The 13,704-nt window shown below is 43.4% G+C and overlaps 1 protein-coding gene across 2 annotated transcripts in view; it reads left to right on the forward strand.

The window, feature by feature from the left end:
* The window catches only part of EFCAB6 (EF-hand calcium binding domain 6), a 156,135-nt gene that overhangs the window by 8,285 nt on the left and 134,146 nt on the right, over positions 1-13,704 (forward strand). For both annotated transcript variants that reach the window (XM_044277843.1, XM_044277844.1), the window contains exons 3-5: positions 3,819-4,039; positions 6,326-6,417; positions 7,847-7,913. In XM_044277843.1, the coding sequence (XP_044133778.1) occupies positions 3,819-4,039; positions 6,326-6,417; positions 7,847-7,913 (380 nt within the window). The remainder of the gene's footprint in view (positions 1-3,818; positions 4,040-6,325; positions 6,418-7,846; positions 7,914-13,704) is intronic.

Consider the following 13,704-nt stretch of genomic DNA (forward strand, 5'->3'; position numbering starts at 1 on the left):
ACAATCTTTCTTCATAACTAAGACCCTCCATGCCCCTTATCAGTTTAGTCGCTCTCCTTTGTACTTTTTGCAGTTGCAGTGCGTCCTTTTTATGGACTGGTGCCCAGAACTGAATTCCAGATGAGGCAGTACCAACACTTTGTAAAGTGGTAATATCATATCCCTGCCCCGCTAGTCCATGCCTCGTTTAATGCAGGACAATATCCTGGTGGCCTTAGAAGCAGCTGATTGACATTGTGTGCTGTAATTTAATCTACCATCTACAAGGACACCCAAATCCTTCTCTATAAGTGACTCTCCCAGTGCTACATCACCTAGGACATATGAAGCACAGAGATTATTACTACCAAGGTGCATAATTTTACATTTGTCCACATTGAACCTCATTTGCCAGGTTGATGTTTAAGTCAGCTTGTAGTTTATGGACATCTTCCATAGACTGTACAGTTCTACACAGCTTAGTGTCATCTGCAAATATAGATATGTTGCTATTAATCCCCTCCTCGATATCATTAATAAATACATTAAATAATAAAGGGCCCAGCCCTGAACCTTGGGGTACACCACTTATAACCCAGGACCATTCTGAATATTAATCATTGACTACAACTTTCTGGACACGGTCCTTCAGCCAGTTTTCAATCCAATTACAAACTACACTTTCCAAGCCTATAGGTCTATAATTACCTGTGGAGGACCTTGATCCTTTTTTGAATATTGGCACAACATTTTCCTTGCGCCAATCACTTGGCACTGTACCAGTACCTAGAGAATCTTTAAGACACTTATTTCATAGCCTGTGAATTGGAGATAAGTTCCAACTTAGGTTTGCAACCCTTTTAATGTAAAAAATAATTTAGTGCATGATAGTCTGTTTTTGAAAAAGCTAGAACAAGCCCTGTAACTGACATGGATTCCAGAGCTCTCCCCATTCAGTGCTGATTTATTTGAAGCTGGCAGCACAGCGGGCGTGTCCTTTCCCAGGGGGCATGTCTTTTCTGCTGCAGCTCTGTCCCTGGAACAGGAAAAATTCCACGGCACATCCAAAGCGTAAAATAAAATTAGGCTTTATTCACCAGACCGCGACGTTTCGATCCACCTCCTGGGATCTTTCTCAAGCAGGTCACTGCTTGAGAAAGATCCCAGGAGGTGGATCGAAACGTCGCGGTCTGGTGAATAAAGCCTAATTTTATTTTACGCTTTGGATGTGCTGTGGAATTTTTCCTGCTACTTTATCGCCTTCACAGCCACTGGCACCCCGCCTACACCTATATACTGCTGTGCTGCTCTAATTCTAATTCTCTGTCCCTGGAACAACAGATATGGCTTGTGGTAGTTGGAGGATGGAAATGAGCATGTAAGTCCACCTCAGCAATGTTACTGAGGTGGACAGAGAAATAAGAAAATAATAAATAGTCGATGGCGCTATACAGATACAGTCCTGATCAAAAGTTTAAGACCACTTGAAAAATTGCAAAAAATCATATTTAGCATGGCTGGATCTTAAAGAGGACCTTTCACCTGGAAAAACATTGCAAACTAAGTATCATTACATATACAGCGGCGCCCAGGGATCTCACTGCACTTACTATTATCCCTGGGCGCCGCTCCGTTCTGCCGCTGTGCTCTCCGGTATCTTCGCTCACTTGGTTATAGTAGGCGGAGACTGCCCTTGTTCTGCTGAGCGTCTCCTTCTCCCCTGCTATAGTGCTTGCAAATCGCAGCACAGAGCTCACAGCCTGGGAGAAAAAAACCTCCCAGGCTGTGAGCTCTGCACTGCGATTGGCCAGCGCTACAGCCTAGGAGGAGGAGACGCCCAGCAGAACAAGGGCAGACTCCGCCTACTATAACCAAGTCCCCTAAGTCTCCGCCTACTATAACCAAGTGAGCGAAGATACTGAAGGACATTGCGGCTGAACGGAGCGGCGCCCAGGGATAATAGTAAGTGCAGTGAGATCCCTGGGCGCCGCTGTATATGTAATGATACTTAGTTTGCAATGTTTTTCCAGGTGAGAGGTCCTCTTTAACAAGGTTCCAAGTAGAGCTTCAACATGCAACAAGAAGAAATGGGAGTGAGACAAAACATTTTTTGGGCATTCAATTTAATGAAAACAACAAATAAACTGAAACAGGCTGTTTTTCAGCTCATCAACAGTTTAGGACCACACCTCAAAAAAAAAAAACTAAACCCCCCCAAAATAGAAATCCAACTTCCAAACATGAACTCAGTAATGAGTAGCTCCGCCGTTTATCACTTCAAAAATTTGTTTCGGCATGCTTGATGCAAGCGTTTCCATGAGGTGAGTGGGAACATTTCTCCAAGTGGTGAAGACGGCCGCACGAAGGCCATCTATTGTCTGGAACTGTTGTCCATTTTTGTAAACTTTCCTTGCCATCCATCCTCAAAGGTTCTCAATTGGATTTAGATCAGGGGAACACGCAGGATGGGCCAAAAGAGTGATGTAGCGTTGTCCTGTTGAAAAACCCAGTCGTTACCACACAGACGAGGGCCCTCAGTCATGATGAATGCTCTCTGAAACATCTGGACATAGCCAGCGGCCGTTTGACGCCCCTGCACTTCCTGAAGCTCCATTGTTCCACTGAAGGAAAAAGCACCCTAGACCATTATGGCGCCCCCTCCACTGTGGCGCGTAGAAAACATCTCAGGTGGGATCTGCTTGTCATGCCAGTAACGTTGGAAACCATCAGGACCATCAAGGTTACATTTTTTTTTTCTCATCAGAAAATAAAACTTTCTTCCACCTTTGAATGTCCCATGTTTGGTGCTCTTGCAAAGTCCAAACGAGCAGTTCTGTGGCGTTTAAGGAGACGAGGTCTTTGAAGACGTTTTTTGTATTTGAAGCCCTTCAGTCTCAGATGCCGTCTGATGGTTATGGGGCTGCAGTCAGCACCAGTAAGGGCCTTAATTTGGGTTTGAGGATCGTCCAGTGTCTTGACGGACAGCCAATTGGATCCTCCGGCTCAGTGCTGATGATATTTTTTGGGCTCTTCCACTTGACTTTTTTGTTCCATAACCCTCAGGATCATTTAAGAAATTCCAAATGACTGGGAAAGTTTTTTTGCCTTCGCCATCACAACGTGTGACTACCTGACAGAAAATGACATTGAATCCACATCTTTGCACAGATTTGGCCTTTTAAAGGCATGTGGTCCTAAAATTTGGATCAGCTGAAAAACAGCCTGTTTCAGTTTAATCGTTATTTTCAATTAATTGAATGCTCAAAAAATGTTTTGTCTCACTCTCATTTCCCCTTGTTGCATGTTGAAGCTCTACTTGGAACCTTGTTAAGATCCAACAATGTAAAATATGATTTTTTTGCCATTTTTCAAGTGGTCTTAAACTTTTGATCAGGACTGTATGTTTTATTGAAAACTCTTTTTTGTGGGATAACACATTTAAGTGCATTTTTTCAGCTATAAATACCACCAAAGATATGTTTGCACTTGTTTTATGACTTATCCAGTGGTGTTCTCGTACTGTGAAATGTGCTGACAGACTCCCTTTACAATGATGCACAAACCTGGTACCCAGCATAGTATTCCATATTTCAAATAAATGTAAATGCATAGATCCACCTAAGCAGTCTGTTCCTCTGTGGACTTACTAAATATTTAGTATGGGCTATGGAATATATCTTCAGCTGCCTACCAAATGTATGTAATATGGTACAAGAGGGAGTAAGGCAGTTGCCAAAATGGCTTCAGTCTGAAAAAAGAGTTTAATAAGAGAGCGTATTCCCTTTTCTGTGTAGTGTCGGTCCTTCTGTAGTCCTGCATTTATGTTTTTATTGTTGAAGGGTCTTCAGTCATCTCTGTACCAGATCCTAACCTCTCAGTACAAGACATAGAAAGGATATTATACCAGAGGGTCAACGAGATTCAGGAAGATTTGAAAAATGCATTTTCAACATTAGATGTTGATCAGACATTCACTGTGACCAAAGGACAACTGTACCGAGTTCTGAAAAACTTTATCATACCCCTCACTCAGCCGCAATTTGAGGAACTGTTAAGAAAGGTGAGTGGTCATAACTGAATTTTGCTTATTTTCTGTGCTGCAGTTATACAGTGGCTTTACTACACCTTAGCAGTTTACTGAACTAGTGTTATTTCCTACAAAGAAGTTCTATTATTGCAGTCTATGGGATTTTTACTGGCTGCCTGTCAAGCCCTGCCACAGGCTTGGCTTAACAGGCAGCTTGGTATGACAGATTAGACCCCACGATTTCACTGCAGGGGCTCTGATCGGAGGACAGAGAGAAAGCCTCACCCCATGTAGCCGCTCAGATACCACAGTCACTATTGACCACGGTAACTGAAGGATTAAATGACTACGATGAGAATTAACTCTAATCCCAGTCCTTGCGGCCAGGTGTCAACAGTATTACACAGCTGCCACCCACCATGCATAGAGCGGGCTCAGATTGTGAGCCCACTCCATACATAGCGTTCCATACATGTACAGCATTTTGCGTTAACGGGTTAAAGGCTATGGGCACCTTTCCACAGATTTTTACTTATTGTTAATTTTGTTTTTCAATGCAAAATTAAGCAGCTTTATAAATAGTCTTGGTTAATAATTTCCTACCATTCGCATCTGCACAGTGTATATTGAGTCCTTCACCTAGCTGGTACTGCTGCTGAATATGACATGAATCCGTTAGATCTCTCTTCCCGCTTCTGACAACTCTCTATGCTCTCTCCCTCACTTCTCCAAGGGTTATAGATAGTATACAGCTGATGTGTATGGTGATAGAGGAGAAGAGCCATGGAGGGCCATGCTGTCACAGGCTGTAGAATTGGACGGAGAGCACACACAAGGCAGTTTGCAGAGGGAAGACAGTAGCAGCCTGGACACACAGATCCAGCATATATTTTATTACATTACATTATAATGGGTGGGACAAGAAAAAAGTATGAAACTAGCAGCAGGCAGCAAACTGAATAAGAGGGGGTCTGAAAATGAACAAAGGAATGAAGACTAGAGATTATTTTTACTCGGTTTAACCAAATAATTTTCTCTCTCTTAAAGGTGTCCATTGCCTTTAAAGGCAGCACTTATTAAAGGCACAGGTCCACTCTACTGTTAGTCTAAACGGCACGTAAAGATTTTGTGGAAGTGGACCCCTTGCCTTTCTCCTCACCAGTGGCTGATAGATTATCATGTATCTGCGTGTAGGCACATCGGCCGTCAGTAGAGCATGTGCCTATTGGCATTCCTTACCCCTACCACAAATAATCAAGCTGAATGTTTAAAATGATAAAATGCAATTTCTTCTGCTTCTGTGATTATTTTTTTTTGATTTTTTTTTTTGTGTCTTTTGAAGAGAGTGTCATGGTCCTGATTCACCCCCTTACTCTGGGGAGACAGATTGCATCCTTTCTTCACTCTATAGTAGATTATTGTATAGTCCTGGGTTGTACTGAGTGATGTGACCTCAACACTAATTGTTTAGACCACCACAAACAAAAAATGTATGCAACAGTGAAAGGGGTTCTCTCACAGGATAGGGGATAACTAGCTGATTACTGGGGTACCAACCTCTGGGACCCCCACCAATTATGAGAATTGGTGTCCCATTCCCCAGTTCTGATGGAGTGCCAAGTTATTCATACGCACTGCCATTCCATTCCTTCTCTAAGAGCTCCATCAGAACAGGACACCCATTATCATGATCATGAGGGTCCCAGCAGTCAGTTGCCCAGCAATCAACTAGTTATCCCCTATCCTGAAGCAAGAGGTTTTGGTTAGTGTTGCCAGTCGGCCCATGGGTGTGTGAGTGGAAGAAGTGCAAACCATCTTTTCCATGCATGAGGAGATGCAATATCTGCTCTGGATGCACTAGAAACCGTTTGCCAACAATTCTATGGAATTTTGCTAGAGAAATTCCAGACTTGGGAGAAGTCTTCAATTGGGAGAAGTGACCCCTCACTTCTCTAAGGATTATAAATATTACACAGCTGATGTGTATGCAAAGGGGGAGAAGAGCCATGGAGGGCTACGCCCTCACAGGCTGCAGAATTGGATGGAGAGCACATAAGGCAAGTTTGCAGAGGGAAGGCAGCAGTAGTCTGGGCACACAGATCCAGCATCTATTACTGGGTGACTCATGAGAAAAGACTGAAACTTGAAGCAGGCTGCAAACTGAATAAGAGAACAGGGCACCCATTCACCAGATATGTGACCAAATATGTTAGGATTTATTACTAGATATATCAGCAGTCTAGTATGTATGGTAGCTAAACTGAAATCATCAGCTTTTGTTTCATTGTGAGGTGCTCTCTTGTGATCCTCTGTCCTCAGATCCCTGTTCTCGATAATGGCACAATCCCGTATCTAGAGTTCTTGGCACAGTTTCACCGGGCTGGCACCAGTGGGACCCAGGTCAAGAGGAGGTAGGTGGACCAGAATTTCTCTTCTTTGATTTGTACACTTGTTCAATAGTCACTAGGACAGAAGTTTGTAACAAAAACAAGTTTAGTATATCATATTGTCCTTCACATCATGCTGCCAGATATAAAGAGATTGTCTCCGTTTAATCTATAGAAATGTCCCTTGTTTCTGGGTTACCTCCTGTTGTCTAGTGCCCGAAATAGGCCGCAGGTGGTAAGACAGTGGCATGAAGAAACAGAAAGCCTAGCAACGTGGTTGGGGTTGTGTTTACAGGAAACAATTGCAGACACTTGGAGCTGTCCAGGGTAGATAACTACTGGCAAGTATTCACATGTAGTAGTAACAGCAACAAGCCCCAGGTATAACAGGAAAGGTAACTGGGTGCCGTATGGGTTCTTGTGCCTCAACAATGTGCAAAATCAGGGGCACAAAGAAGTCCTATATCAAAAATGAAGATAGGGGATGACCTGCTGTATTTGGTTTATGTTTTGTCCTTGTAGGCGAGAAGGTTAAAAGGCCAGTTTCTTCTTTCCTATGCCAGTTGATACTTCCAATGAACTTGTTTCTCTCCTTACAAGCACCATGATGGTTTATCTGGATAGAGCACCTCTGGGTTGGGGCTAGGTTTGTCAGAGCTGGGGTCGGTTTATTAAAGGGCTTGTCTGATTGTTTAATACTGATGACCTGTCCTCAGGATAGTTCATCAGTGTGGTTCTGATACCCGGCACCCACTGCCAATCTGGTGAGCTTCTTGTTCTTCTCACAGCTTACCAAGTGCAGAAGGTCAGCGATTGGGGCTCAGTTGTACATAGGCCATAGGCCTTTAAAGGGGTTGTCCAGTTTCAGGAGCAAACTCAGAATCAGCCTGCAACAAAGAGCTGGTAAGGGCATACCTGACAGATCCCAAAGCACTGCTTCTGTTCTTCCAGCCAGTTTCTATTTGCACAGCTGCAGCAGTGATGTCATGTAGACAACACGTGACTGCTGCAGCCAATCACTGACCTCAGTGATGCACCGAAGAAGATAGTAGATGGTTGCAATGGTCAAGTGTTGTGACTGCTGCCAGTGGCTAAATAGAGCCTGTTGGGAGAAGCGGGGCAGCAGTTTGGGATCTGTCAGGTAAGTACTTACCAGTTATTTATTGCAGGCCGATTGTCCAGTTTTCTACTGAAACCAGACAACCCCTTTTAATGTTATATGGCGGTATTTAGGAGATAAAGCATTAAGAAATGGAAGTGGGTGTAGTTTTCTGATACCTACTAAATCTCAAAGGGGTTGTCTCAAGATATAAACGTATCCCCTATCCACAGGTTAGGGAATAAGAGGATCATTTAGCAAAAAAATATACAACACTTTTTGGCGTATTTAAGGCGCAGAGTGGGAACTTGTGTTGACTGAAACAAGTTGATTGTAATTGTCTCCTTTTTTCAGATGGAGCTGTTCTCAAGCAAACCAAGTAATGACTCTTAATGAGCTGGAAACCCGACTGAAACAAATGGTAAAATATTACAGCACTCCTCTAGAAACAGCACGTACCTGTATAATATAAAAATAACATGCATCATAAAAGGTCACTAGGTGCTCGGTAGCGGGGAGTCACAGTCCCCTTTAGTCGTCATTAGAGTAAGGCCTCATGCACACGGCCGTAGTTTTGGCGGCTTGGATGTTTTCACTTCAATGGGGCCGCAAAAGATGCAGACAGCGATCCGTGTGCTGTCCGCATCCGTTGTTCCGTTCCACGGTCCGCAAAAATAAATAAATAACCTGTCCTATTCTTGTCCGCGCTTTGCAGTTATATTAAAGGATGTCCGTGCCATTCCGCAAATTGCGGAACGCACACGGACGCCATCCGTGTTTTGCAGGTCCGCGATTTGCAGACCGCAAAACACAAAACGGTCGTGTGCATGTAGCCTAAGACTGAGCTGTAGTAACCAGGCACGGCCACTACACAGTGTACAGCGCTGTGGGGGACAGGTGTGGTGCTGTATTCTGGAACAAAACAGCCATGTTTTTATGATCCTGGACAACTACTTTTAGCATCCATAGGCTGCTCCTCATCCAAATCGATTGGGAATGTGTCCTGATTAGTGTCAGAAGGATCATCAAAGAAGTATAAACAATAGGAGGTACAGTGGGCATCCAAGAGACCAAAACTGTAGAAGAAGAATAGGAATTTATAATTTGCAATGGTTTTGGTGTCAGCTTTAAAGAGGACCTTTCATCTGTTTTGACATAGGCTAATTATGGTATTACCTTGTAGGGCGGCCCCCACTGATGCCATGGGTGTATTATTATTTTTTTTCACCCCGTTCATCCACTGTGGTCCCCTGATGATTTAAGCGAGATTCCTTCTCCCTGGCTATGAGTGGACCGCACTGATTGGATCGCGTTCAGAGCCAGGGAGAAGGAGACGCCGACAGCAGAAGACCACGTCTCCTCCCCGTTGCGAGTTTAATGCTCATTATATCAGCGCGTCAAATCATCAGGGGGCCACAGCGGATGAACCGGGGGGGGGGGGGGGGGGTTAAAAAAAATATATATACACCCATGGCATCAGTGGGGGCTGCCCTACAAGGTAACGCTATAATTAGCCTATGTCAAAACGGAAGAAAGGTCCTCTTTACGGGCTCATGCACACGACAGTATTTTGCGTTCAGTATACTGTCAGTTTTTTTAAGTTCAGTTTGCGGTACATATACTGAACCATTCATTTCAATGGTTCAGCAAAAAAAAATGAAGTGTCTCCGTGTGCTTTCCGTTTCAGTATTTCGGTATTTCCGTACCGTGAAAAGATAGAACATGCCCTATTCTTGCCCGCAAATCACGGTGCTTGGCTCCATTCAAGTCAGTGGGTTTGCAAAAAAAAACGGAAATGCATCCGTATGTCTTCCGTATCTGTTCCGTTTTTGCGGAACCATCTATTGAAAATGTTATGCCCAGTCCAATTTTTTCTATGTAATTACTGTATACTGTATATGGCATACGGAAAAACAGAAAGGAAACAGAAACAAACAACGGATCCGTACAAAACGGATTGCAAATCACTGAAAAAGCCATACGGTCATGTGCATGAGCCCGTAGTCTGTCTTTGCTTTGTGAGGTTGTGATAAATTTATGAACTGGCGCACAGTAATATATTAGTCGCAAGTGCTATGTGGTGTATTCCTATGTCTGTAAAAGTACACCAGGGGGTTGTCTGACGTGGAGATGCAACTTTCTAGTGATATTCTTTTTCAAGTCTCACATCATAAATGAGACTTAAAGGGGTATTCCCATCTCAGACTATAAGGGGGGATATAGCTAGGACCTGCACCTACGCACCCGCCACCTCTGGGACCCGCATCTATGACAGTTCAAAACAGATCCCTGAAGGTTGTGGAGGGTGCACTGCAAATGCACAGCCGCACTCCCATTCATTTCTATGGGGAGAGTGCCTGGCGGTGGCCGGACCCTGGGAAGACCGGGGTTCTCCAGCCACCACCTTCCCCGCTCTGTTCTCAGCGTAGGTGCACCTATCAGACAATGGGGGCATATCCTAGCAGTATGCCCCCATTGTCTGAGATTAGAATGCCCCTTTAAAGGTGTTCTAATCTGAAATCCTGACCTACTTTTAACTCCACTTCTAAAAGTAGCTCTCCAATTGTCACATTTGATACATTTGTATGCTACAAAACCGGCATAGCAGATTTGATAAATGACCCCCTTTTTGCAAGCAACCACTCTTTTCATCATTTTCATCTCTTCATGATTGGCCTCATGAAGAGAGTGACGCACTCTCATACGCGTTGTTCGATAAAATCCTATTCTTCTCCTTGGATCCATGAGGCACCTGCAGTACAGCCTATTCAAGTGGATAGAAGTGGCTAAGAAAAGACACTTGATTACACCGATCGGCTAATTGCCATACAGCCATACTGTTTAACATGAATTACACAGTTATGGGGCATATTTGCATATTGTCTTACCAATTTACGTGCATCAACGGACTTGACAGGCTTCCTTTAAAGCAAAGCTTGAGAGAAATCAGGTGGTCTGGGTTCCGCAGAAGAGGAGTATTTGAGAATAGAATTGGAAAGTTCAATAGCTATTGAGGGCAATAGTCCATGTCTATGCAACCACATCAGAATGCTTAGATACATAGCAAAGGACATATGGTATTTGACCAGGGCGTTTTCCAACACGTGTAATTGATGCGATAAAAGAAAATCCATTTAATGGGATAACTATACAATCAGCGCATTAAAAGTTGATATCTCTTTTCTTTTAATGAATGTAACTAATGGCGGAATGAAATTATTAATTGAACTGTAGAAAAGCAGGCAGCGCTATTAGAGAGTTCAAAACCTTTTTTCATCAGGGTCTTTTTATTTCACAGGCTCACAAATTGCAAAATACTGCACTAAATATTCCTACCACTAGGTGGTGCATTGTACTACATATGTATGAATAAAAGTTCTTTGTGCTTAGTTTTTTTTAAGAGCGCACCATGTGGCTAGGCTTGGTATTACAACTAAAGCTTATCACAGCTAACCTTGTCCAAATGCCCTATTAGGGCATGTCAAGGGAGAATGTTAAAAAAATAAAAAGGGGGAACAAGCGCTTCAGAGGCGGAATTATTTGTGCTGAAAGTGGTGTGAACTGTAGTCTTAATGCCAGTGCACTCACTTGGGAGGGGGGTTGTGCAAGGGGTAAGGAAGCATGTACCAGGGGGTCTGTGCGAGACTGTTACCAGTGAGCTTGGCTGGAACCGGTGTCAAAGCATTAGCCAATGCAGAGAAGAGGAAACTACCCCAGAAGGTTCACCAGGACCTAGGAATCTGGGGATAAAAGGTCTATTTTCCTCTTCACTGCATGATTGGGGCATGTGGACATTATAGAGGGGTCCACACTCAGGACGCTCCCCTAGGAGCTGGAGTGGTGGACTTGATGCATATACATTTATATATAAAACAGTTCAGCTGTTGTGGCAATGACAGAGTTAACTATATTCATCAAGCATAAATTACAATGTCACATTTCGGATTTTTTTTTCCCAATATAAAAGATGAACATGAGGACGGGTAGCAGGTGTGAATTTGCACCTTGCAGGGGTGGAAGGGAGAGGAGACATCTGCCTCCGTCTCCTGCAGCACGTGTAGTGTTATCTCACTAGTAGGTAACACGTTAAGTGTCTCCATGCTGAAGCGACATGCAGCCTGATCAATTCATACCCGGCGAGAAGACGCTTCTTTAACTGTTAACGCACCTTTGACTGCCATACCTTCCCGATGGTTGGGAAGATAATGTGCTGCTAGATCACTATACATTGTAGTGTTGGAATATGGTAACAGATAGTATAGTGAAATCTGCGCAACTCTCTAATATTCTTTGTGTTTTATTTCTTCGCCATTTCAAAGGGCTCTGTTTGCTGTCAGTGAATAGAAACTTCAATGTCCAGAAGTTATAGGCTACATGCACACGACCATGCCGTTTTTTTTGCGGTCCGCAAGCCGCCCGTGTGCCTTCCGCAATTTGCGGAACGGAACGGGCGGCTTATTGTAGAAATGCCTATTCTTGTCCGCAAAACGGACAAGAATAGGACATTCTATATTTTTTGGGCGGGGCCACGGAACGGAGCAACGGATGCGGACAGCACACGGAGTGCTGTCCGCATCTTTTGCGGCCCCATTGAAGTGAATGGGTCTGCATCCGAGCCGCAAAAACTGCAGCTTGGATGCGAACCCGAACAACGGTCGTGTGCATGAGGCCATATGGGTAGGGTTAGTATACCTTACAACATGTGAATCCTCATTTGTGTTACATTTTAAGATCCGAGCAAAATCGTTTAAACTCAAGAAACGCCAATTTTATTTTACATTAGCATAAGCTAATTTTGAGGGGAGGCCCGAGAGGTACAACCTATTCAAAGACTCGGACTGCCCATGCCAGATGGGTCAGGTGTGCTCTGGGTTGTAGAGAAGGTTCCTGCACTTGGGACCCCCCATGATGTCTAAATGTCCTATGGCGAGGGGTTGTCTTTGGTTGGCTATGGTGTTCTCCTCTGATACAAATTGTTTAGGCTACATTCACACAACTGTATCCATTTTGCGGTCCTCAAATTGTGGATTCACAAAATACGGATGGGGTCCTCGTGCGTCCTGTGGGCACCATTGTAAAAATGACTATTCTTATGCGCAAAATGGACATGAATTGCACATGATCGCACAGATACGGACAGCACATGGATAGCATCGTTGTGCTGTCCACATTTTTTTTTTTTGCAACCCCATACAAATGAATGGGTCACTGTGCAAGTCACAAAAAAATATAGATCTGACGTGGACCGAGAATACAGTTGTGTTAATGTACTCGTTCCTTGCAATGCTATACCTATGCCTTGAGGTTTTCAGGTTAGTGTCGCCTCTGCTGAGGATCTAGGTTAATTGGAATTAGCTAATTAAATAGTAATTAGAGACACCTTGTTGCAGTTGCCTGATCTTGTTGTAACGTACAGATCCTGTGATCTGCTTGTCATATTGCTGGTGTAAGAACAGACTTGCGATACTGATACACTTTCCTAAACCACATAATAAAGAATCACTGAAATAATTTTAATTAATAGGGTATTTGTGACTCATGATGATTAATGGAGTGCAATACAACATCCTGCCTTGTAGATGGCACTGTTGCTTTTTTGGCTATAAGAGAATTTTTACATTTACACAAAAGGAGATACTATATGATCAGATAAATATATAGCACTGTAAAATGTTTAACTTGGATAGCGTTTAGTGTAGTCGGATCCCACTTTGAAAAAAATATCATCATGACATATGAGGCCTTGCATTTGCCAACACTGTCCCTTGACGTGCAGTAGTACACGTCAGTCCATCACTCCATTCCCTTCTATGATTCAATGAAGCTGATGTACTGTAGACAGAGTTCCATCAGTCCCTTAGAAGTAAGTGGAGCAGTCAGACCACATGTGATTAGGTGATAAATACATTTTATGGGAAAACCCCTTTAACATCTACCAGCAGTCTGTTTAATGGAGGGCTGCATGGACCCCTTGCCCATTCCAACCTCTTGTAGGCATAGCTTGAATCTCCTAGGTTCCAAATATTTACCAGCCAAGATGTCAACCTGAGAGAACCCTTCACAAGATGATGGTGAACAGTGGGTTGCAGACAACTGGGATCCTTTAAAGGCTATGTATACCTTTTTGGGTGATTTTTTTTAAATTTTTTATTATTGCATTTTACTCATTTTGGGTCAAGAAAAAGTTTTCTTCACTTAGCGTATATTAAACA

Source organism: Bufo gargarizans, chromosome 2, assembly GCF_014858855.1.
Source record: "Bufo gargarizans isolate SCDJY-AF-19 chromosome 2, ASM1485885v1, whole genome shotgun sequence".
NCBI classification, from domain to species: domain Eukaryota; kingdom Metazoa; phylum Chordata; class Amphibia; order Anura; family Bufonidae; genus Bufo; species Bufo gargarizans.